Consider the following 24,307-nt stretch of genomic DNA (forward strand, 5'->3'; position numbering starts at 1 on the left):
GGAGGACCCCACATGCCGCGGAGCGGCTGGGCCCGTGAGCCATGGCCGCTGAGCCTGCGCGTCCGGAGCCTGTGCTCCGCAACGGGAGGGGCCACAGCAGAGAGAGGCCCGCATACCACAAAAAAAAAAAAAAGCAGTATTAAGCATAATTAATAGTTAAGAGGTGCCACTTGAACATGGTTCTACTGCAAATACATGGTTTTGAGTGAACGCTATCAATAAACTATGGGAGTCTATTTAAACCTAACTAGTACCTTACCTTAGAATAATAAAAAGAGGACTTGTTGTGTTAGTGTCTACAGTGCTAGATATTTTTGCTTTCCTATCTACTGAACTTAGTAAGTTTGAGTAGTTCTCCTTTAACTCTGCTTTTAGGATTTTTATTGTAATTTTTAAGAAACTTGACCAGAAAATTGTGTAGTGAGGTGGAGGCAGGGTGCTGGTATTCAGTCTGAAATAGGGATCATTCTCTTCTATTTGGAAATAGTTTATACTAGTTAATGCTTGGAAATTAAAAAAAATTCAAAATTAGTCATCTCAGTAGATATTTAATTAATGCTTGTGTGATAATTAGCAGGTACACAAATTAGTACAACTAGAATTGGTTTATAATTTCATAATTAGCCTTTAGAGCATTTCAAGTAGAAACTGGGATTGTTCGAGGCCATAGTGGTTTTTTTTTGTTTGTTTTTTGTTTTTTTTTTTGTGGTACGCGGGCCTCTCACTGTTGTGGCCTCTCCTGTTGCGGAGCACAGGCTCCGGACGCACAGGCTCAGTGGCCATGGCTCACGGGCCCAGCCGCTCCGCGGCATGTGGGATCTTCCCAGATCGGGGCACGAACCCGTGTCCCCTGCATCGGCAGGCGGATTCTCAACCACTGCGCCACCAGGGAAGCCCCAGAGGCCATAGTTTTAACATAAAATGAAGGGAAGCAAAGTATGTACAGCTACAATATTCAGTTAGAAGAGAGAAAAGAAATAGGAAAATCAGAAGAGGGAGAGCTTGAGAGCAACAGTAATTTAAAGGTGACTAATTACCTTCCCCCAAGTTTGAATAGGGAAAAAGAAGTTAAAAGAGGAGTTAAAAATGAATTAGATGAGAACAACCTGAGAGAAATGCAGCCCAAGAAGAAATTAATAACCTTTAAATATCATTTTTATTGTGAGAGATTATTTTTTTCCTTGTCCTTAGGCTCTGGTTCAGAGATGTAGTAAATAATACAGACCAGTTTGAGCCTCAGGACCAAGTTCATTCTTGTTTCTGGAAAAAGGGAATCAAATTAGTATGATGTTCAGAATCAGAGTTACTTTAACTAGAAACTTTTTTCTGAAAGAACTGGTTAAGGGAGTTTTCTGTGATGTGACTGATTATAAATGTGTTACATCATGTCCCACTTTTGTTGAATGTAGTTCATACAGCTAAGTGGGAAAACTATACTGTGTGAAATGATTATCTAATAATTTACTGTAATTGACAAGTTCCTCTTCCCTGGTAACAATAATTCACTTATTCTAAAAATGTACTTTTTCTACAGGTTAAATTTTATTAGTTACTTAGAAATTTTATTTGAAATATGACATACAGTAAGGTGTTAATTTCAGTAAATGAGTTTCCCCAATCATATTAAATGTCTTGTCTTGTGTATGCGACAGTTGGCCAAAACAGTAAAATCCAGATTAAAAAAATACTAGAAATAAATTTTTTTAAAAATAGGGTTAAACCTTCATATTTATAAAGAATTTTTATCTTAAGTTGAAAATTGCTTTTTGGCTACACCGTGTGGCTTGTGGGATCTTAGTTCCCCAACCAGGGATCGAATCCCGACCCTTGGCAGTGAAAGCGTGCAGTCCTAACCACTGGACCACCAGGGAGTTCCCTGAAAACTGCTTTGAGAATAAATTTTTTTCTTTCATTTTTATTGGGGAATAAAATTTATTGTAAGTTATTACCAGTATTAGAATTCACCTCTTATTTCTCTAGCACCTAGCACAGTGTCTGACACATTCAAGGCATTTGTTTGAATAAATTGGAGAGGTTTTTTTAAGTTATTAAAAGTAGAAGAGAAATTAGAATTTTTCAGGTTAAGTCTTCTCTGAGGGTAAGAAATGGGCTGTGATCTTTAAGAATATCTTCTAATAAACAAACTTTCAAATTCTACAACCACAATATGCCCTTATTCCTCTTAGCTCCTAGAATAATATATAGCAGGCATTTGGTATATTGTTAATCTTCAAATCCTATATTAGGTTGAGCTATATGAAATTGTCAATAATTGACTTTTTTTTTTAATCTATAAGAACAGTTTCATGTGGTTCTAATTCTGACATTTATTTGGTTTAGAAATAATATGATTACTCTCTTTGGATGCTATGCTAATTGATAATTTCAGGTAGAGTAAAAAGGTTATTTTGTGTTTATAAGTTGGTGGTTACTTTTTATAACATTCTATTGTAAAATCAAAGAGTTCTAAACAAATAGGTCATCAGTATTCACTTGATCAGTTAACAGGGATGGGGAACTTAGTGGGGGAGGAGGGCTATTTATAATGTTGATACTATTTAACTTAAACTTATAAAGATTTTCTTGTTTGAAATTTTTCAGAGTAGCATTTCTTATTGGGTATTTCCTAAAGTGAAATATTGGAATTGTTTTTATATACTTATATTTCTGGGCATAATACATGAGAATGTTAAAGCATGTTCATCTAAGTGAATTTGTGCATTTGATCATTTTGGGAAATGCAGTTTTGCTCTGATATTGTAACCAACATTTTGTTTATAATCACTGTGCTTTATTTTATATATCTTTAAAGGATACACAGCTTGGGTGACTTGTGTATACTTTTTTTCTGAAGTAACACAGTTTTCTTTGTTTTTAGTGCCACAATGGCAACTGCACCATACAACTACTCTTACATCTTTAAATATATTATTATTGGTAAGTTTATTTAACTTATACTCTTGTTCTCCAAAGAAGGTTAAAATGCAAAATATTTATATGCTAATACTTAATGTAGTACTCCAGAAGAAGTGAAGGATTTTCTTTTTCACTGCAAAATTAAAGCTCCTTTGATAAGGTTTATTTTTGTACCAGTGATGTACCTTTTGCTTTGTGACCCTGGGTACTTCTGTAGTACAAAGCTGGGTACCTTTGAAGTGATGTTGGTTTTTCTTGAGGGCTACCTGGAAGTTTGTTAATACTGGGAATGAGATTAACTTTGTAGGAGTGCTGATACATTCCAGAAATATCATTAAAGCTCTCAGAGCCTCGTGGATTCCAACAGTTGATAAAGATTCAGAGTAGTTGTGTAAGATACATAAAATATAATGGTGGTTTTTCTCTTAATAAGTTTTGAGATTTAGCTCAAATTAAGACAATGCTGTTTATCCAGATACAGTTTTAAGAGCACAGTTGAAAGTATACATATTATTCTGTTAATTCATATTAGAACAGTTTGGTTTAATGTTGAGCTTATGTGACTGTATTGTAATGCTTCCTTCATCAAAGGTTAAATTACTGTTAGTACAGTTAGAGATGATATCTCTTCTGTTATGATTTTCATGTGATGTACATTCTTCTGTGGAATTCTACAAGAAATACGAGATAAGATGGGATCTAGTGACTCAAGCTTCCAAAACTTACTATTTCTATTTGTTATATGTTGCCCTTTTGGTCACTCCTAGGAGTTTCTGGCTTTTTTGCATGGGTTAAGGGAAAAAAAAACAAAAAAAGTTGAAATAGTTCAAAGTAAAAAATACTATGTTTCTCTGTTAAAAAGCTTTTGCCAGCTGGTGTCTATTTATTAACATAATTCGTAAACAAATTCTGTCACTGGTGAAGGTTGGGAATAGTCAATTTATATATCACAGTGAAAACTGACCTTTAGGATCTTTTGAACTCATTATAAATTATGGAAATAAAACTTTTTTAAGTGCCCCAGAAGTTTGTGATGTGATATGGTAAAAGGGGGATAGCAATCATTGAAGAGTATAAAATTATAAGAGTATAAAATTGAGAAATATAATTACCACTTGAAACTTTTTTTTTAAACAGGGGACATGGGAGTAGGAAAATCTTGCTTACTTCATCAATTTACAGAAAAAAAGTGTAAGTTCAATATGTAAGATAAAACATTAGTAAATTCTTTATTGTCACTTTCCTACCTTTTAAAAAGTGTCATTTTCAGTGTACTCTTTGCAATTAAATATAACCTTTCCCTATATATGCACTTTTGTCTTTAGGAAGTGATTTTTTTTTAATAGGTGCAGACAAAATGAAATATACCTGTATGTATAGAGTGTTGACTTTTTATGTCATAAATAACTTGATTGACTTGTTTAGATTTTTTTGATGATATAAACTTAAATTTTAAAAATGTATACTATAAAAAATAAAAACATATTACAGTGTCAAATTTAAGTAACCTTTTTTTATTCTCTGACTTTCCATTATAGAAATTATCTTATTGGGGGAAATTTGCTCATATATCATTTGCTAATAACTAAATAATAATAGATTGGAAATATTTAAGATGGAATTCTTTCTACATTCATGACTGGCTGATGAAGATTCAAAGTGTGCTACTCTATCTTGGGTGGTAGGGGAAGGGGGCATTTTATTTTATGTAACCGATAGGCTAAATATAGTTGAAATTGTTTCCAGTAGTTGAAATCATTTCTATGGCATTTTTTGGCTTAATGTATGTAACATTTTATGAAATGTCCAGCAGTCTGTGTTTACTGTAGAAGAGAATAATAGTGGGTTTAGGTTTTCAGTGGACTAATTATAAGGAAAGGACTAATAAAATTGTTCTATTGGATTAGACATATATAACTTGACAATATATAATTATAAATATATATTAAACTTGGTGACTTTCTTTGAGATATTGATAACATTTTACAAGATAAATATTTGTTTGACCAAAAACTAGAGTCCTAAAACCATTGATTGATTTGTTATGTGTAAGAATTGTCAGAAGGCTAAATAGTGTAATGTTGGTATTATGAAGAGTTTATTAAAATCTTTTTTTTTCATTAGCAGATTCTTTTAGTCCAAAGGTCAGCAAACAGTAACCTGTGGGCCAAATCCAGTCACTGGCTGTTTTTAGAAATAAAGTTTTATTGGAATGCAACCATGCCCATTTTTTTATGTATTGTCTGTGGCTGCTCTTGTGCTTCAGCAGAATGCAGTCCTTGTGACAGAGATTTTTTGGCCTACGGAACTTAAAATATTTATTATTTGGTTCTTTTTTTTTTTCTGGCCGCACAGCGCGGCATGAGGGATTTTCCCTGGCACGTAGGATCTTCTCCGACCAGGGATCGAACCCTCAACCCCTGCAGTGGAAGCACAGCGTCTTAACCAGTGGACTTCCAGGGAAGTCTTATTATTTGGTTCTTTACAAAAGTTTGCTGACCCTTGTTCCAATCACATCTCTGTGACCCCTTACTTCTGGGTTTTTGCTAATTTTTTTTTTTTTTTTTTTTTTTTTTTCAGTGCAAGCTTTAGTCTGTTTATAGCCTACAAGCATTAATAAGTCATTTGATTTACTAGTGGATTATTTTCCCACTGGTCTTAATTTGAAGATTTCTGCAAGTTGGAATCTTATATTTCTTTTCCTCCCTAACAGTTATGGCTGACTGTCCTCATACAATTGGTGTTGAATTTGGTACAAGAATAATTGAAGTTAGTGGCCAAAAAATCAAACTGCAGATTTGGGATACAGCAGGACAGGAGAGGTTTAGGGCTGTCACACGAAGCTACTACAGAGGAGCTGCGGGAGCACTTATGGTGTATGATATCACTAGGTAAGAGATTAATAATTTTCAACCTTTATACTTGAAAAAAGAAATCTATTTTAGGCAGTGCGGTTTCTTTTTTTTTTATTGATTTAGGCATTCTATAGTTTGTGTGTCTGTAAATGAGCTTATGTGGGTTTTATGGATTTTTCTCTAAATTGCTGTGTGTAATACTTGATATAACATGTTGATTTCCCTTTCTGAAAGTGAGTATGACTGAAGAAAAACTTCAGGAGATGCTGGTGGAGCAAGTGAAAGAATACTGTTCTGAAAAGCAGTATCAGTTGAATTATTTGAGGTGAAATAATATTTTACACTACATATTTTCACTTCAGTAGAAAAAGCAAGCAGATCTTGAGGAGTTACTCTATTCAGCCTCTAGTTATTTATTTCTGGCTGCATTGGGTCTTCGTTGCTGGGCACGGGCTTTCTTTAATTGCGGGGAGCAGGGGCTACTCTTCGTTGCGGTGTGCAGGCTTCTCATTGCAGAGGCTTATATTCTTGGGGAGCACGGGCTCTAGGCGTGCGGGCTTTAGTACTTGTGGCTTGCAGGCTCTAGAGTGCAGGCTCAGTAGTTGTGGCGCACGGGCTTAGTTGCTCTGCGGCACGTGGGTCTTCCCGGACCAGGGATCGAGTCCGTGTCCCCTGCATTGGCAGGCGGATTCTTAACCACTGCGCCACCAGGGAAGTCCCCACACCTTTTCAAAATAAGGTCAAGCAAGGAATTAAGTAGTTTTGCTAACCCACCATGGTAGATTATAAAAAGTTCTCATACTTGCATCTGAAGTATTTTATTGTTTACTTAAATTCTTTTTTTGTCCTAAAATGGATTGAAGTAGCTCATGATACTTCATGTAGCAAGATTAAATTTATTTCAGCTCTGTTTCTGGAAACTCAAAGCAATTGATACAAACTAACAAGACTGGATCCTAAATGTTTGACTTTGGAATACTGTGCCACTTCATTAAACTCTGTGCTGTTTATCTATTGTAAGCTAGAAAATGAACTGGATCACCTTTCCTGTTAATGCAAAGTGCCAGTCTAAATCAGTGTGACTCCTGCCTCACTTTCTGGGGGGGTAGGAATTGGTGAGTGGGACCAAGTGATAGACTTTCAAGTTATTTCCTTTTGGGAAATGCTTTACACTGTTTCCTCTTGAAGAGTCACATTAGCATATTATAGGACCTTGAGAAGTTCTGTAGTAAAGGAACTCTTTAAGTTTGTTTAATTTGGTGTTTTCTAAGGTTATTTTATTGAGGAACACCCTTTGGAAAATGCTGCCTTAGAATAAAAATAGTGGAGGATTATAATTATAGTGCTTGAACTTTTACTAAATTCTAGAATTGGGTGGTCTCAGGGCAAAACAGAGTGAAACAGCCTTAATGCTCTTCACTAGAGCCAGACAATTGGTAAATAGTTTTGTGGGAAGACTGTTAAAGAACCTGGCCATCTGTACAGACATCCTTTTATGAGGGATGCATTCCTGAAGACTTTGCATAATTGAAAACTGCATTCATTATTATTATTTTTAAAAATTTATTTATTTATTTTTGGCTGTGTTGGGTCTTCGTTGCTGCACGTGGGCTTTCTCTAGTTGCGGCGAGCGGGGGCTACTTTTCATTGCGGTGTGCAGGCTTCCCTTCGTGGTGGCTTCTCTTTTTGCAGAGCATGGGCTCTAGGCGCATGGGCTTCAGTAGTTGTGTTGCATGGGGGATCTTCCCGGACCAGGGCTCGAACCTGTGTCCCCTGTGTTGGCAGGAGGATTCTTAACCACTGTGCCACCAGGGAAGCCCTGCATTCATTATTAATAAAATTTAAATATGGTGATGTGTGCTTAAGTGTATCTATCTATAGTGTTGTAGTTTGTTCTGCTTTTTCTGTGTGTTCTTTTTTTAATTCCAGCCTATTGAGATACAGTCAACGTAGAAGATTGTATAAGTTTAAGATCATTTGATACATGTATATATTTTGCTTTTAAACATACCTTTTAAGCATAGTAACTGCTTTTGAGAAAAATTGTGTCTATTCAAGTCATCAAAAGTACTTTGCTGGAAACAGCCCAAATGCCCATCATCTGACAAATGGATAAACAAATGTGGTATATCCATATAGTGGAATATAATTCAGCCATTAAAAGGAAGGAAACATTGATACATACTATAAAGTGGATGAACCTAGAAAACATTTTAAGTGAAAAAAGCCAGACACATACAGTCACTTGTTGTATGATTCCATTTATATGAAATACCTGGAATAGGCCAATTCATAAAGACAGCAAGTGGATTGCCAGGGGATGAGGAGTAAGTGCTAGTGGGTACAGAGTTTCTTTTTAGGAGTGATGAAATGTTATAGAATTAGAGTGATGATCATGCCACAAATTTGTGAATATATTAAAAACCACTACATTGTATACTTTAACAGGATGAGCTTTGTGATGTTTGTTATATCCCAATAAAACTGTTACTGGAAAAAAAAATAGTACTTCAAGTTTTAGATGGGTACTTTTTCTTGGTAAAGTGATACTTCATAGCAACATTGATGTGGCAGCTATGACACTGATTTTTTTTCCTTTTTTTTTTTTTCAATTATTAATCACTGACATTTTGCAAACTTAAAAGTCTCTGCAGGCTTCCCTGGTGGCGCAGTGGTTGAGAATCTGCCTGCCGATGCAGGGGACATGGGTTCGTGCCCTGGTCCGGGAAGATCCCACATGCTGCGGAGCGGCTGGGCCCGTGAGCCATGGCCACTGAGCTTGTGCGTCCAGAGCCAGTGCTCCGCAGCAGGAGAGGCCACAACAGAGAGAGGCCTGCGTACCACACACACACACACACACACACACACACACACACACACACACACACACACAGTCTGCTTTAGTAATACTTTTTATTCTTAGCATTAACACTTTTTAAAAAGTTTATTTATTTATTTTTGGCTGCATTGGGTGTTCGTTGCTGCAGGCAGGCTTTCTCTAGTTGCGGCGAGCAGGGACTACTCTTCGTTGCAGTGCGCGGGCGTCTCATTGCGGTGGCTTCTCGTTGTAGAGCACGGGCTGTAGGCGCGTGGGCTTCAGTAGTTGCAGCACATGGGCTCAGTAGTTGTGGCTCACGGGCTCTAGAGCACAGGCCCAGTAGTTGCGGCGCACGGGCTTAGTTGCTCCGTGGCATGTGGGATCTTCCCAGACCAGGGCTTGAACCCGTGTTCCCTGCATTGGCAGGCACATTCTTAACCACTGCACCACCAGGCAAGTCCATTAGCATTAACTCTTGATTGTCACAGGGTACTTGCCTAAATTGACATCATAGATTATCATGGTAGTTTGTTTGGCTATATCAATTGTTTGATATATCTAACATCACACCAAATTTAGGGATCTTTTAGCACCTTTTTTTTTTTTTTTAAGCAGTAGTAACACCAGTTAATGCATATTTGGGTCAATATATAGAGAGATATTATATCTATAGATTTGAAAGTATGTTGGTGAATTTTAAATTAGTAATGAGACAGTTAGCAAAAGCATTAGCAGAAGTTATGTACATGTAAATAATTCAGTTTACATGATCTTGATACTACTTACAAAGGATGTTTAGATTTTTCTGTTTACCAAAGTGTTGGCAGTTTATAATTCACTCTTGCTGCCAGCTTTGACATTTTAAAATTGATCTAAATCAGTATAAATATTTTTGGACTTGTGTAAGGTTTTGTGCACAAAGCAAGATAGATGTGTTGGGTAAAAGCAAGGTATGCTAGTATTACAAGTATTAAAGAGTGATAAGGCTTGTGCTTCTTTTTTTTTTTTTTTTTAAATATTTATTTATTCTTGGCCGCGTTGGGTGTTTGTTGCTGCACACGGGCTTCCTCTAGTTGCGGCGCGCAGGCTTCTCGTTGCGGTGGCTTCTCTTGTTGTGGAGCACAGGCTCTAGGCGCGCGGGCTTCAGTAGTTGTGGCATGTGGGCTCAGTAGTTGGGGTGCACGGGCTTAGTTGCTCTGCGGCATGTGGGATCTTCCTGGACCAGGGCTCGAACACGTGTCCCCTGCATTGGCAGGCAGATTCTTAAAACCACTCCGCCACCAGGGAAGTCCCAAGGCTTGTGCTTTTTAAGAATTATATTTGACCATTGTTTGCTTAGAAAATTTTAAAGCATTGGGGAAAAAGTTTTTATGTGACTTTTTTTTGACATTTAGGTGGTGATTTGTGTATAATGTAATACAGCACAGAAAAAAGAGTCTGAGTAAGGAATTCTTTTCAGTTCTCACTGGGAAAGGGTTAAATGTGTGGAATATCAGATTTTATGTGAGCACTGGCAGCTGGAGATCATGGAATATATTCACAAGGCTGAACTCGAAACACTTCAAGGACACAGTGTGTGTACAGGGTTCTACACCTGGCTCTGAAATCATTAAAATCTTTATGGGCTTCTGTTTCCTCACCTGATAAATGAGTAAGATAGATTAATGTTCTGTGAGTCTTAGAAGTCAGAAATATTTTTAACCTCCAAATTTTTTAAAATTTTGACCTTTTTGGTAAAGTCTAATTAATAGTAATAGTATATACTCTGTATATTATTGTAAATTATTTGGATTTGTTTGTTATCTTAGATCTTACTTGGCTAGTGCAAAGGAGCCTATGAGTTTTTAAACTCTTGGGTTAGAGAAAATGGAGAAATAAGGCAGTCTGAATCCCCAAATGATTTAGCTGCTGGTAAATAAGAGTACAGAGTTAGGATAAACTCACTGTCTGATATACCTGGGGACTTCAGTTTCCAGTCAAATGTATTAAATGTCTTTTTAAAGCCAATTTTTAAAACTCTGAGTTTAGAATTGTTTTCCATCAGTTTTTTAAAGTTGTTCCTTGCTTGCTTATTGGTCTGTTTATGGATGTTCTTTTAAATGTAAAAAATTTACTCCTGACCTGTAAGTAATTAGCAAAGCTGCTGGCTATCGAGTTATTTATTTAAAAATAATAGGTTTTCCTAGATTTTTGAAAAGTATATGTTTGCATTCCACAGTTGTACTTTAGTGTAACAATCTAGTCAAATCAAAAATACTTTAGGATCTGTTGATTAAAGTGTATATTTAAAATATTTGTTGAAGTTTTTTTTTTTTCTGTTGAAATGGCATCTGTGGCAGTCACAAATGTAAACTTTAATTTTTGCAGAAGAAGTACATATAATCACTTAAGCAGCTGGTTGACAGATGCAAGGAATCTCACCAATCCAAATACTGTAAGTTAAATGACATCTATTATACAGAAAACTTAAGATCTAAGTTGACCCAGAAAGGAAAGCCATTTGCTAAGTGGGCTTTTTTTGTATTTGGGTACTAAGAGTGAGAGAATCTTTATTCTGAAATTAATTGAAGAAAAATCGTTCTTTTCAAATATGGATTATGCCGGGTTTTGCATCTTATACTTGGTTTTTGTTCATGTTTGTGGTTTAAAAAAAAATGAAAGTTATGAGTGGGGTGGTGATCTCATGTCAAGTGGAGACTCTGAAATCTGAAACTATCACTTTAATCTGCATTAGTTTCATAAAATGTTACCATTAGAGGAAACTAGGCAAAATGTACTAGGGAATCTCTGTATTTCTTACAGCTGCATGTAAGTCCCAATAAAATTTCTATTAAAAATAAAAAGTTCTGCATGCGTTAAAAAATTAGCCAGTCTGAGAAGATATTTATTTATTGAGGTTTTCATAGCCACCATGCTAGACTCTGCAATATACAAAAATGAATGTGGGTCCTTAGCCCATAAAAGGTTATAGTCTAGCAGGGAGATTACCTGTGGGTATACAGATAACTATACTGAAAAGCAGAGTGGAATATGGGTTAGAAATAGAGTTACTGGTGTAGTGCTTGGTGGTGGTGGTGAGGACCCAGTATGAGCAGTGCCATCTGGAGAAACTAGCTTTACAGAGGAGGTGTTTGAGCTGGGACTTGAGGGGTAAAAAGGTTTCAGTAGATTCTGTTGAGGGTATTCCAGGAACAAGTGAGGAAAAGCACAGATCTGTGACTGACTCTGAGCTTTCTGAGAGAGAGGCCTGTGTCTCACTTAGCTTTGTACCCCAGCACCTGGCAGTGGCCTGGTTTAGTAAATATGTAATCAGTGGTAAGATTGGCTTTCATCAGGGAACAGCAATTTAATTATATTGATAGTCAGTTAACATGGTTTGCCTGTTATGCCAGGGACTGTGTCTGGAACTTTCCATTATCACATTAAACCCTCTGTAGGTATACATACAAATCTATAGATGAATGTTCATCAGCAGCTTTATTTGCAATAACCAAAAACTGGAAACAACCTAGATGGCCATCAGCAGGTAAATGGTGAAACAATCTGGTACGTCCATACTATGGAATACTCCCCAGCCATACAAAGGAATGAACTGTAGATAAATGCAGCACATTAGATAGATCTTGGGCATTGTGCTGAATGAAAAAAAGTCAGTCTCAAAAGATGACATACTGTATGATTCCATTTATATAAAACATTCTCAAAAAGACAAAATTATTGAGATGGAGAACAGATTTGTGGTTGTCAGGGGTTAGCGATGGGGGTGAAAGGTGTTAGTGTGAGTTGACTATAAAGAGGGCAGCACAAAGCAGTTTCTTTGAAGTGATGGAACAGTTCTGTATCCTGATGGTGATGACACAAATCTATACCTGCAATAAAATTGCATAGAACTATACACACCCCAGAACCTGTAAAACTGGTGAAATCTGAGTAAGGACTCTAGATTGTACCAATGTCAGTTTTCCTCGTTTTGAGAGTGTACAGTAAGTATGTAAGATGCTACTATTGGGGAAGCTTGGTGAAGGGTATATAGGACCCCTCTTCTGTAAGCTTTTGTGGTTCTATAGTTATGGTCAGGTATTGGTAAAATATTAAAAACAGCAAGAAAACAACTTATTGTACAGGGTCCTTAGAGGAGTGTAATAAAAATATTAGCCGTGTCCTTCCTGCCTCATTTATGCGTCTTAAAATCTTACCGGATCTTTAGAAAAAAGAAAATCTCTTAAGGTCCAGTGCAAACGTTACATTTTCTGTAACGTTGCCTTTGATTTCTGTGTGGAAGTTAAATACTTTCTCATTTTGTTGGTGGTATATTTTGTACCTCTGTCTTGGTAGCATGCCACTTTATGCCTCCCCTTTCATGATGATGGGAAGCATTTTGGAAATTCTTAAGGAATGGAGAGCAAACAGTGTTTCCTTTAAGCAAACATTTCTTGCTTTGAGCACCTGTGTTGTAATGGCCCTGTACTACTAAGCCGTCGTGACTTGACCAACTTTGATATTTTTTTGAAAAATTGATTTCCTTTTTCAAGTGTTACTGCCTTATTCTTTAGAAGACTAGTGGACTATATATGAAAACTTCTTTCTCTCCTCAGTGGGCACTTGTCCACACTGATTGAAGAATGCTCACTTGCTGAAGGTTTATATTAGGTCAAAATGGTTATACTTCATGAACAGCATTTTTTAAAAGTAGGACAGCCGGGGCCTGAAATTTCACATGAAAAAAAGTTAATGGTGGAAGTCCCTTTTAGTTGAAACCGTCCATTTCTAAAGTATCTGTATCTGGATTACCACATCTGTTCTGAAGGGGAAAAGTGGGGATGGGGGGGGAGTTGCTAGTTGGTGTCAAAAAATACATAGGTAGAGACAGTTTATCCCCCAGCTCATTCCAGTAAAGGCCGAAGCCCTGTTTCCCAAGGCTGCACACGTTTTTCTTAGAGCTTTTCAGAGCAGCCTTTAACTTCAGCCTAACTTCACTGGTATAAATGATTCCAGAGTGGGTATAGGTGTATAATATTTTGCCTTGAATTTGAACCCACTGCATATACGTCCTCCCACCTCCATTGTCCTCTATCATGGATATACAGTCATTTGTTATCAGTTGCTACAAACTTAGTCCAGCCTAGGGATAGTGTAGGGGAGGACAGTATTTGATGGTCACAGTTTGGGTTTTCTACCTGACTTCTAATGTCCACCTACCACTGACTCACTGAGTGACCTTTGACAAGTCCTTATTTGAGTATTAAGTTCCTTACTTGTAGCCTGAGAAGTTGAACTAGTAGTTGTAAAGTTTTTTGAGGGTCCCGGGAACTTCTGAAAATCTGATGAAAGCCACAGACCTTCTCTTCCAGGGAATGTCCTTGTTTACAGCATTTTGTGCTTAATTTCAGTATATTCACAGATACCCTGGAGCTTGTCCATGGACCCTTAGTAGTCTTACTCAGATAAATCATTATCTTTGGCCTAGACCAGATGTGTTTCAGGCACACAAAAATAAAACACCACTGTTTTGTTTTTAAATGGCTTGAGAGCTGAGACTGGTTTTTACGTGTTTATAGTGTTGTTTAAAAAAAAAAAAAGAAGTATAGGCAAAGCGACCACAAACCTGAAATACGTACTTTTTGCCCTTCACAGAAAGTTTGTCAACCCCTGGCCTAGGTGATTGCTGACATCCCTCTTCATACTAATACTACTTCATGATTCTGTAGTTCTGTCTGATGGATCATTAATTGCTAGTATTTCGTTTCCTTTTTAGACCCAATTGTTTTTTCTTCAAGATTTTTAGATTTCAGAATTTTCATGTTTGATTTAAATGGTTTCTTTTGTTTTAAGATGTCTTTCTTTTGGTCACAAACTAGGTAATAATTCTCATAGGAAATAAAGCAGATTTGGAGGCACAGAGAGATGTTACATATGAAGAAGCCAAACAGTTTGCTGAAGAAAATGGTGGGTTTCTTTTAAGACTTTTAATGGCTTTTTTGGGTCACACATGGGAGAATTTCTAGGGATAGGTGGGATTTTGACAATGCAGATTATTAGACAGTTTTTTAAAAATGCAAACTGCTCAAATCTGGGAATGAGGAAATAACAAAATGTGTTTCTATTTGGGGGCAGTAGAGTTATTTAATGACAGATGTAAAGATTCCCTCCATCTCAAACTCATACAGTCTTTCATAAAATACTATAGAAGGAGTACTGAAAGCTGTTGGGAAACTTTTATTCAGATGTTACTGAAGAGAGTGTCCTTGTGAAAGTTAATTCGAAATATCCTTCATAGTCTGAATTTTATTTTTAGGCTTATTGTTCCTTGAAGCAAGTGCAAAAACGTAAGTATAGCTAAAATTAGTAGATCATTTTTAATTACATTCAAATTTCTCAAAGTAGAACCATATATTAAGAAATGTATAATGTATATACATGTAATGTATAATATATAAATGTGTAATGCTTATGGCAGGGAAAACAGCAAACATGCCTTTGCTTCCTGTTTCACATTTCAAAATGATGTTTTTTGTTACTTTCCCTAAAATATTATACCTTGCTTATACCCGTTGGTAAGCCAGGTTAATAAATGAAATTGTGTTAACATTTCAGAAGTGTTTGACTTTTACAACCAAGGTTGAATTTGGCATCTTGGACTCAAGGTTGGTCAACCTGTTGATTTAATGCTTCTTCTTATAGTAAAAAGCATGACTTAAGGAAATAATGTCTAAGAATAATCAGAAGCATAATTAACATTTTCTAATTGTTATTCCATGTTCATTATAGAACCCCAGGACTGCTGTCATAGTTCATTTACTAAGCCAAAAATTCCTTGCAGTGGTGAGAAGCTAGCCCCTTTTTGTTTAGCCTCATCTGTACTGTTAGTCCTAAGGGAGATGAACTCAAGTGTGAACGTGGCTAAGCATGATAAGAACAGTACAGTTCATGCTTGGCTAATCAGACCATACAAATCCTGGAATACTGTTCTGCATATGTTTGGAGATAACTTCATTTCTGTTTGGAATACCCACTATAACAGCCTGTCTTAATTATTGTTATATGTTAATATATAGCATTTTAATGATTAGAGCACATAGTTTCAAATAGGGTTTCTAGAAAGAGCTGTTAGTATTGTTTATATGCTTTCCACAGAAAATATCTTCCCATGTTGTTCTCTTAGCTCAGTCTTCTGGTAGTCCCTTATTAGATGATAGTGGCTGAGTTGAAGACACCATACCAGTTGACTAAAGGTTAGCAAAAGGTCAGTGTATAATGTTCTATCTGTCGTAGAAAGCTGTGGCTCGCCAATAAAGTTGTCGATTGCCTCTTAGGGGAGAGAACGTAGAAGATGCTTTCCTTGAGGCTGCCAAGAAAATCTATCAGAACATTCAGGATGGAAGCTTGGATCTGAATGCTGCCGAGTCTGGCGTACAACACAAACCTTCAGCCCCACAGGGAGGCCGGCTAACCAGTGAACCCCAACCCCAGAGAGAAGGCTGTGGCTGCTAGTGACCTCTTTGCCGTGGCTCTCATTTGACCTTTCACCTCTGTCTGTTGGAAGCAGTACTTTTTACTTACTGCCTCATTGTCTTCTGTACATCTTACTGGGTTTAATTAAAAAGAAAAAACAACTCTGTTGTAAAAACAGTTTAACACAATACTAAACTGCTAAACAACTAGATGTAATCAGGTTATCAAAGGCAAGTAGAGTAATAAATCTCTTCTGCATGGTAAATCTAGACTTTTTTCCCCCCTTGATTGTCCTCGTGATAGGTATGTCACCAATACATGATTTAAACTGAGCACTGATGCTGGACTTGAGTTTTACCCCTCCCTCTTTTTGGCAAGGCTTTGTCTCATTGTACGGTTTAATTTGATGATATCGTAAGCCTTTCTTCCCATTTTTAACTGTTCAGGTATGTCTGTTATAACCCATAAGCTTATTGCTGTGAAATGACTTCTGATGATAGAGAAGGGGTCCTTTAAAGCCTTTTGTTTTTGTTGGATAAATTCCCTGTTGTGTGGGTGGCATTTTTCTTGAGGCGGTTTGCTTCTGTCTTAGCCTTGCACAGGGAAAATATCCATTTATCTTTTCTCTTGTGCTTAATTAATAGCTTTATCCTTTTTTTTTTACACCATTTTATCTTTTTCTCTTTAGCAGAAAGTAAATATGTATAAAATTTGAAGGAACCGAACTAACAGTACATTCTGTGTATATTATTTTAATGAAGAAAATAAATTGATTACTGGCATTGGAACAGTATAAAATACCAGTTTGTACAGTATGACCTATATGTGACTATGTTACTCCCTTCCATTTCACATAAGGAAATAGACACAACTGCAGTTCACAGGATATACTGGCTCCACTCTTTGGTGCTGGCAGTGTTTGGGGACATTATGCTGGAAGGAGCTCCTGGCGTGAGAGGATTAACACTAGTAGATTCTGTTCCATCTTTGCACTGTGGCTTACCTGCTGATTTTCTTAACTGTTCTTGTGCAATCAATAATCTGCTAACCTGCTTTTCTCTTTTTGTAAACGTTTTGCATTACAGGCTGCATCTCTTGCCTTACTATATAGAAAAAGAAAAAAGGCTGGGTTTATTATTGCACATTTTAAGCTTTTATACCTGTATCTTCTTGGAATGGTGAGATTCTGAACCAGACAGCCAGAACTGCAGGTCTGCTGTTAAGGGATTTTAAATTGTGCATTTTTAACACTACAGTGAAATAATCTAAGATATCCCCTGTGTTCTTAGTATGAGGGGCTATTTTATGTCATGTTGGCATAAATTGTTTTGTAAAGGGGAAAGTGTTTCTAACGGTGTTCCAATATTTGTGCTGATACAAAGTAAGTTATTACTTTGCACTAGATGGTTTGGCCACTGACAGAATACTGTATTGCAAGGGAAACAATCTTTTATTTCTTTAGAAAGCAAACTTATGTTTTACCAAGTTCTTTACTTCTGTTGATTGATTTCTAATTGAGTTTACGGTTCAGGCTGGGAACTGAGAAGTTACTTGAAGTAGGATAGGTAAACCTCAGTATATTCTTATACAACGCACTCTCAGCTCAACTGTTGTGTTTAAAATACACATTTTAAATCCCTATTTATAGACACTAACGTAAAAAATACAGCTTTCTGGGTTGTAAACATGTGGTAGTACCAGAGTATTGTATAGTCAGTGTTAAATAAAAGCCAAAACTGGAATGTGCAGAAAATAGGATTTGGTTAATTTGTGGACTCACCTTTCTTTAACTTTTTAAAAAACAAGATACCTGGAGTAGATCAGTGTACTCTGTTAAAGACTTAACAGTGATCCATTTTGCTTACACTGTTGCATCACAAGGGACTTGCCCAGGGACCATGACCTGCTGGTGTGTGTATATATTTACAAAAACAAAACAAACAAACCACCCATTGGGATATAAGGTAGCAATCACAAACGAAAGACTGCGGCTTGTTTAGGTGCAGTACCCTGATTTCCCAAAGTTAGTTACAGTGGGTCTTAATTGTTTTTGTGACAGGAGTTATTCAGACTGCTGTACTCTTCCTTTGATGTAACAAAATGCTATTAATCTAAATATTTGTAAATAAAGTACCTGTATCTAGATTAAATTAAAATTGTTTGCATTATTTTCTGAATTATAACAGGATTTCATGTTTTCTTCAGGCAGTTATCTGGCATAAGTTGCCAGTTTTTATTTCAGAATTGTCCTTTTTGTTTAAAAAGAAAAGTCTGCATAAGTAGCGTATAAATCCACATCACCCAGTAATTGAGCTACAGTCTTCTCCTTGTGTTCAGATCGTACTTGCAGTGTTTTCCAACCTTTTTCAGTGTGAGATCAGCACATTTGGTGGCTGATAGTGTTCTCCCTTGACTGTACTTGGGGCCAAATTCTGTTATTTGCATGTGTAATCCCCTGTAATAAACTTGGGTGCTCAAAAATAGAGAAGCAAATTGTCATATTGTAATATCTTGTGCCAGACACTGGGCAAGTACACTTTGGAGAGAATGTGAAATTCTTTTAATTTTTAATCCATGGAGAGCTTACTACTTGTGTGGTCACCTGCTTTTCTGGGTTACTCGTTGCCCTTGCACCTATGAGGCCCTCCTGACTAGTAATTGGTGCTCAGTACTCTATGCGTTAGACATTCCAGTATGATGTTCAAGTATTTTTCATGGACAATAAAGTGTTTGATGCAGTAACTTTGATTTTTTTGGGGGGGGGGTGGTGGGGGGCTGTTGGTGGTGGTTTCATAATACTAGTTAGAGGTAGTAAAGTTTCTTTGGAAAGATGTCTTTCTTTTGGAACCGGGTGTTTGTTTGGCTTTACACGTTAATTACCTCACCTCTAATTCCAGAAGACTATAGTTTTGGGAACTTTTTTTGCCCACACGTTTTTTTTTTTTTTTGCAGTACGCGGGCCTCTCACTGCCGTGGCCTCTCCCGTTGCGGAGCGCAGGCTCAGCGGCCATGGCTCACGGGCCCAGCCGCTCCGCGGCACGTGGGATCTTCCCAGACCGGGGCATGAACCCGCGTCCCCTGCATCGGCAGGCGGACGCGCAACCACTGCGCCACCAGGGAAGCCCCCACACGTTTTAAGTGTTTGTTCTCTTTTCTTATAAATGTGTGGCTCAATTCACTCCCCTTAACAGAAGACCAAATGATTCCTGTTCATGTGGGAATATAGAGAGGGTTCATGTGGCAGTTTAGGAAGAAAATATTTTACCCTCATTCAGCACATGGACAGACCAGGAAACTGTGTCCTTGAAGGATTTCAGTAATTGTGGCTAGGCCAGGATTTTAAGCATTTTGCTAAGACTTGTGAAAATGAAACAAAGACTATAACTACCAAATCAGTTTTATTTTGGAAGTAGATGTTTTCTAGAACTTAATGTGTGTTAATAAATTTTATGCCATTTTCATTGTCTTTAATTGTATTTATCCCGTATCTTTTTTTTTTTTCTTTTGACTGTGCCACGTGGCATGAGGGATCTTAGTTCCCCCACCAGGGATCGAACCTGTGCGACCCCCTGCAGTGGAAGCGTGGAGTCTTAACCACTGGACCACCAGGGAAGTCCCTATCCCATATCTCCATATCTTAATGGTCCAGCTCTAGCCAAACAACTTTTTAGGAATATAAACCTCAGTAGGTGGTGAGAGATTACTCACTGTGCTATACTGTGTATAGTAACATGGTATATAATACCTGTTATGGTTCAAAAGCTGTATAGGGGCCTAGAAGAGTCCTTGGGGATATTTTGAAACGGGGGCCTAGAAGAGTCCTTGGGGATATTTTAAAACAAAGTCTGAACACAATTTGAATTTACCACTGGGTCAGATTCTCCAAAGTCCAAAGTTCTCCTAATTTTCTACCACAGAATATTTTTGGTTAAGGAAAAGCACCTGAAGTATATATAGTAGTTTTATAACAGATGTTTTCAAGTGATGAAATATATTCATTGATAGGTACAACATATTTCAACCTGCAGGCAGAGATGGAAAATCACTTGAAAGACTGACATTTAGGTAAAAATTTTATGGCTTAACTGTAGATATGTGAAGTGTAAAGTCAGATGTCAGACCCAAATTTACTTTATCTTTTATATGAATAGAGATTTTAAACAAAATCCAAAATTAACTTGGCACTATCAATGAAGAGGGGCTTAAGTACATTTTTTTTAACCTAACTATAGATTTTACCAGTTTATAGATTCAAGTCAGTATTGGTTTTATAATCATTTCAAAGTGAAAAAACCCTCAGCCATCTAGGACCCTGGTTTAAGTTGTGTACAGTTGTTCCCATATGTACAAGTGACTTATAAAAACCCTGACGGTAATTGTACAAGTGGAGTTTCAGCATTTGAATTCACTGGTTCGTGATAAAAAGCAAGTGGCATTCTAATTATGAAGTTGGTGAGGTAGTGGGAAAGGTAGAAAAGTTATTTCCTCATATTTATGCAAGACAGTTTTCCTCCATCTGGCTGAGCCGCTCTTTTCCTACAACAAGAGGAGAAAGTCAGGATGAACCCTTGCAACAGTAAAAACAGTTTTTAACTAGATTAACAATTAAATGATAGCATCATGGCTAACAGGTGAAATATATACTGAGTACCTCTTCGGAAAAATGTTTTAAGATGAACCACCGTACGAAATTATCCAAGAGAAAAGTCAGAAGGTTACTTTTCTTAAGACTGTATGATAAACTAGAATTCAAGATCTTCCAATTGAAAGTGCAGGTTAAAAGAACTCTTTGTAACATGTACCCTGTGAGCAGGAGGCTGGGAATGGCATCAGTGTCGGTAATTGTCTAGTGATTGTGACGGACCTTGTAGAACTTGGAAGGAGCTCTGAAACGAAGGAAGATAAAACATTAGGCTCAGAAGCCAGTCTCTTAATTCCAACCTAGTTCAGACTTTTATCCCACGTAGACCTAGATTACGACTCCAGAGTCCAAAATAATTCTAACAAACTCACCTCTACTCATTGTGCCTCAAACATTCCTCTGTTACTCTTGGATTTAGAGCACCTGAACTCTTCTGGCTGCCACCATGAACTAACAATTTAACCTGGCCCCCAAACCCCTGTCTACTCATCTCCCACTATTCTGGGATCTCTTACCTCCAGAGTCATCTACTCTTCAATGCTCTGTGCCTCTGACACACTGTTCCTCAAGGCCTGCCCTGAGGCCCATGATGGTTTTGGCCTGTATCTGACTTGGATCCTACCATGGAAGGTTTTAAGGTAATCATTCAAATCTTGGCTCTGCTGCTAATGAGCGAGCTGTGTGTCTATTAAAGATGCAACTGGCCTTGAACGTTCTTGTGGCTCAACCGTACAATATACCACTCTGTGGTCAAGAAAGATTACCCTCTAAGTCCTGGTTTTGTCTTTTGCTGTGACCTTGACATTTTTCATTTTATACAATTTCCTTATCTATATAGAGGGATAAATCCTACTTCCCAGGATGTAAATGAGATAATATATGTTAAGTGTTCAGTAGTACACACACACACACACACACAGTAGGCACACAAGATGGTAGCTGTTAGCCATCTCTGACAGTAATACTGTGTTATTTACTGATTCCATGAGTATATTTTATGTTCCTCCTAATTATTAACCTTTTGTAAGTCTCACACAGAAAACTTGTGAAATCCAGGGTTTTTTTTCTAATAGAGACTCAGTTAAGAGTTCAAACTCTCTGTTCAAACTTTGCTGAGGATTAACAGTTGGCACAGTCATCTTCCCAAACGGGCAGACTAAACTGGGACTCAAGTTGGTTTCAGAGGTCTAAACTTTTTTTTTGGCCGTGCCGCACAGCTTATGGGATTTTATAACTTTTTTGTTGTTGTTAATTTATTTTTGGCTGCGTTGGGTCTTCGTTGCGGTACGCGGGCTTCTCTTGCTGCGGAGCATGGGCTCTAGGCGCGCAGGCTTCAGTAGTTGTGGCCCGCGGGCTCTAGAGTGCAGGCTCAGTAGTTGTGGCGCACGGGCTTAGTTGCTCTGCGGCATGTGGGATTTTCCCAGACCAGGGCTCGAACCTGTGTCCCCTGCCTTGGCAGGCAGATTCTTAACCACTGCACCACCAGGGAAGTCCCAGCTTATGGGATTTTAGTTCCCCAATCAGGGATCGAACTGGGCCCGTAGCAGTGAGAGTACAGAGTCCTAACCACTGGACTACCAGGGAATTCCCTAAACTCTTTATATTGACCAAGTAGATGATAAGGATATCCAGAAGCGGAAGGCATTTATAGAAGAATTAACTATATCCCTGACAGGTCACCCAGTTTCCTAGGCTATTCCCTAAATCATCAGCTTATCCTCTTTATACATCTACCAACCAATTGATTCCAGTTTCCCCAGGGACCATGAAAAAGCAAGTCTTTCCTAAGACAAGTTTTTCAGAGATTTGAAGGTGGCATTCATATCCTTCTGAGTCTCCTCAAGATTATGGACCCCAAAGCTTTCAGGTACTTTCCATGTATAAGTCAGACCCCTTGTGAAGAGCTTCCTCCTACCTGGCTTGGTCCAAGACGGGAGTCCTCTGCAAGGGAAGACTCCAGCTGAGACAGACCGGGTGATGACGTGGAATCTACAGATGTGCTGGTGACCAATTCCCCCAAGGCATCCACTTGTCTCCTCAAGCTGTGTAAAGTGCCCTCTGTCTGCCGCTTCCCTTTGCTTAACACTTCTGCCTGCTTGGACATACAGTGTCGAAGCTGGGCCTGAAAGTGTTACGGTAGAATATATTAGAACTAACACTGGGTACCTTTCCTCACGTTTAACATTTGATAGGCAAATCTGACTATCATAAAATAGGAATGGCTGCTGAAAATCCTCTTCTTGTCCTTAAAAAAAAAAAAAAAAAAAAAAAAGGTAGGAGGTGCCAGATGGCTACTCTCTGTGTTGTCATTAACTGGGCCTTAAACTCAGCCTGTTCTCTCTGCTGTCACAACACTTAGGATTTCAGCATCCCTGGCCTCCCCATTAAGTGACTGCCTCATCTCTCTCTCTTTACTGCCCAGACTTAGAAGATTGGTTTATACTGGGTATCTTCAGAGTCTCTCACAATGTATGTAATCCTCAACGCCATACTACGTTCTGGCTTCTCCACCGTACCTTTGAAATGATTCTCTTATTAAAGTCAACAGCAAGCGCTGTCCCACAGAACTTTCTGTGATGACGGGAATGTTCTATATCTGTGCTGCCCACTCTAGTAGCCACTGGTCATGTGTGGCCTTTGAGCACTTGAAACGTGGTAACTGAAGAAGTGAATTTTTAACCTGATTTAATTAAAGTGAATTTACACTTAAACAGTCACACGTGGCTGGAGGCTATTTGATGTCAAGGGCCTCCACTCACTTGGTACTGCCCATGGCTCCTTCTCAGCCCTCGCTGTAAGTGGCCGTTCTCCAAAGATGCATTCTGTCCTCTCTTGTTCTATCTAACTCACTCTCATTTTCCAACTCCCACCTAAACTCTTAACCCCCCAATTTTTAGGTCAGCAATGAGCTATTCTAGACACCTGTTTTCAGCTGCCTATAGAAAGAGATCCTTCTCTGAGCTTCGAACGTGTAATCTATAAAACTCCTGTGAGAGCTGCAACAGAGCAATTTCCCCCACTCTCCTCAATATGCCAAGTATCTTATACTGTAGTTTTCTTTTAAAAGGGCGACCTTGAGTCGATCTTCACGGTGACGCAGTTTCTCTCGGAGTGCCTCTCCACGCCAGTGTTCATCCTTTTTCAGAGGGAAAGGGAAACAGAGTCTCTAAGCACCACCATCAGTAACCAACCCACCTTTCCCTCCTCTAACCCTCTTCCATCCTCAAGTCTGTGTTTGAGCTTATCTAGGGTAGGTGGGAACCAAATTATCCTTTTATGAAGTCCACAGAATAGCAGGATAAAATAAACCCTTACCATTATGTGAACATGAGAAAAATTCAGTTTTTCTTCAAAAGGTGATGGTCTCTCACTCACGGGGAATGGAAAGTTCTCTTTCAAGCTTTCCAGCCCTCCTAGGTTCTCGTTCCTTTCCAAAACAGCTTCCAGATCTGCTGGTACTTCTGGAAGAAACTGGTTAAGATTCTTCAGGCTGGTTCGGATTTCATCTTTCACTTCAGACTTAAGTGTCCTCATTGCTTCACCGATTTCCATTTGTCTTCTTTCCAAGTCTTTTTGGTTTTCCATCTAAGGAGTGAGTGAGAGTCAAATAACCACTAGGTAAAG

At 38.0% G+C, this 24,307-nt stretch overlaps 2 protein-coding genes across 7 annotated transcripts in view; one reads left to right on the forward strand and one right to left on the reverse strand.

Annotated features, from left to right (window-relative positions):
* RAB14 (RAB14, member RAS oncogene family) overlaps window positions 1-18,186 on the forward strand; it is a 25,155-nt gene extending 6,969 nt beyond the window's left edge. Inside the window, exons 2-8 of the mRNA XM_007123620.4 lie at window positions 2,879-2,937; window positions 4,054-4,107; window positions 5,630-5,807; window positions 10,957-11,023; window positions 14,448-14,535; window positions 14,885-14,915; window positions 15,903-18,186. Of these exons, the coding sequence (XP_007123682.1) occupies window positions 2,886-2,937; window positions 4,054-4,107; window positions 5,630-5,807; window positions 10,957-11,023; window positions 14,448-14,535; window positions 14,885-14,915; window positions 15,903-16,080 (648 nt within the window). The 5' untranslated portion in view covers window positions 2,879-2,885 and the 3' untranslated portion in view covers window positions 16,081-18,186. The remainder of the gene's footprint in view (window positions 1-2,878; window positions 2,938-4,053; window positions 4,108-5,629; window positions 5,808-10,956; window positions 11,024-14,447; window positions 14,536-14,884; window positions 14,916-15,902) is intronic.
* Window positions 18,187-18,307: 121 nt separating this feature from the next.
* CNTRL (centriolin) overlaps window positions 18,308-24,307 on the reverse strand; it is a 90,330-nt gene continuing 84,330 nt past the window's right edge. For 4 of the 6 annotated variants that reach the window (XM_028493573.2, XM_028493574.2, XM_055086997.1 and 1 more), the window contains 5 exons: window positions 23,999-24,268; window positions 23,757-23,819; window positions 22,599-22,805; window positions 20,844-20,927; window positions 18,308-20,577 (listed from right to left, as the gene is read on the reverse strand). In XM_028493573.2, the coding sequence (XP_028349374.1) occupies window positions 20,871-20,927; window positions 22,599-22,805; window positions 23,757-23,819; window positions 23,999-24,268 (597 nt within the window). In that variant the 3' untranslated portion in view covers window positions 18,308-20,577; window positions 20,844-20,870. Of the gene's footprint in view, window positions 20,578-20,842; window positions 20,928-22,598; window positions 22,806-23,756; window positions 23,820-23,998; window positions 24,269-24,307 lie in introns of those variants that run through there. The other 2 variants (XM_028493576.2, XM_055086996.1) reach the window with 2 other exon arrangements.

The sequence above is a fragment of the Physeter macrocephalus genome, chromosome 9 (assembly GCF_002837175.3).
Source record: "Physeter macrocephalus isolate SW-GA chromosome 9, ASM283717v5, whole genome shotgun sequence".
NCBI lineage: Eukaryota > Metazoa > Chordata > Mammalia > Artiodactyla > Physeteridae > Physeter > Physeter macrocephalus.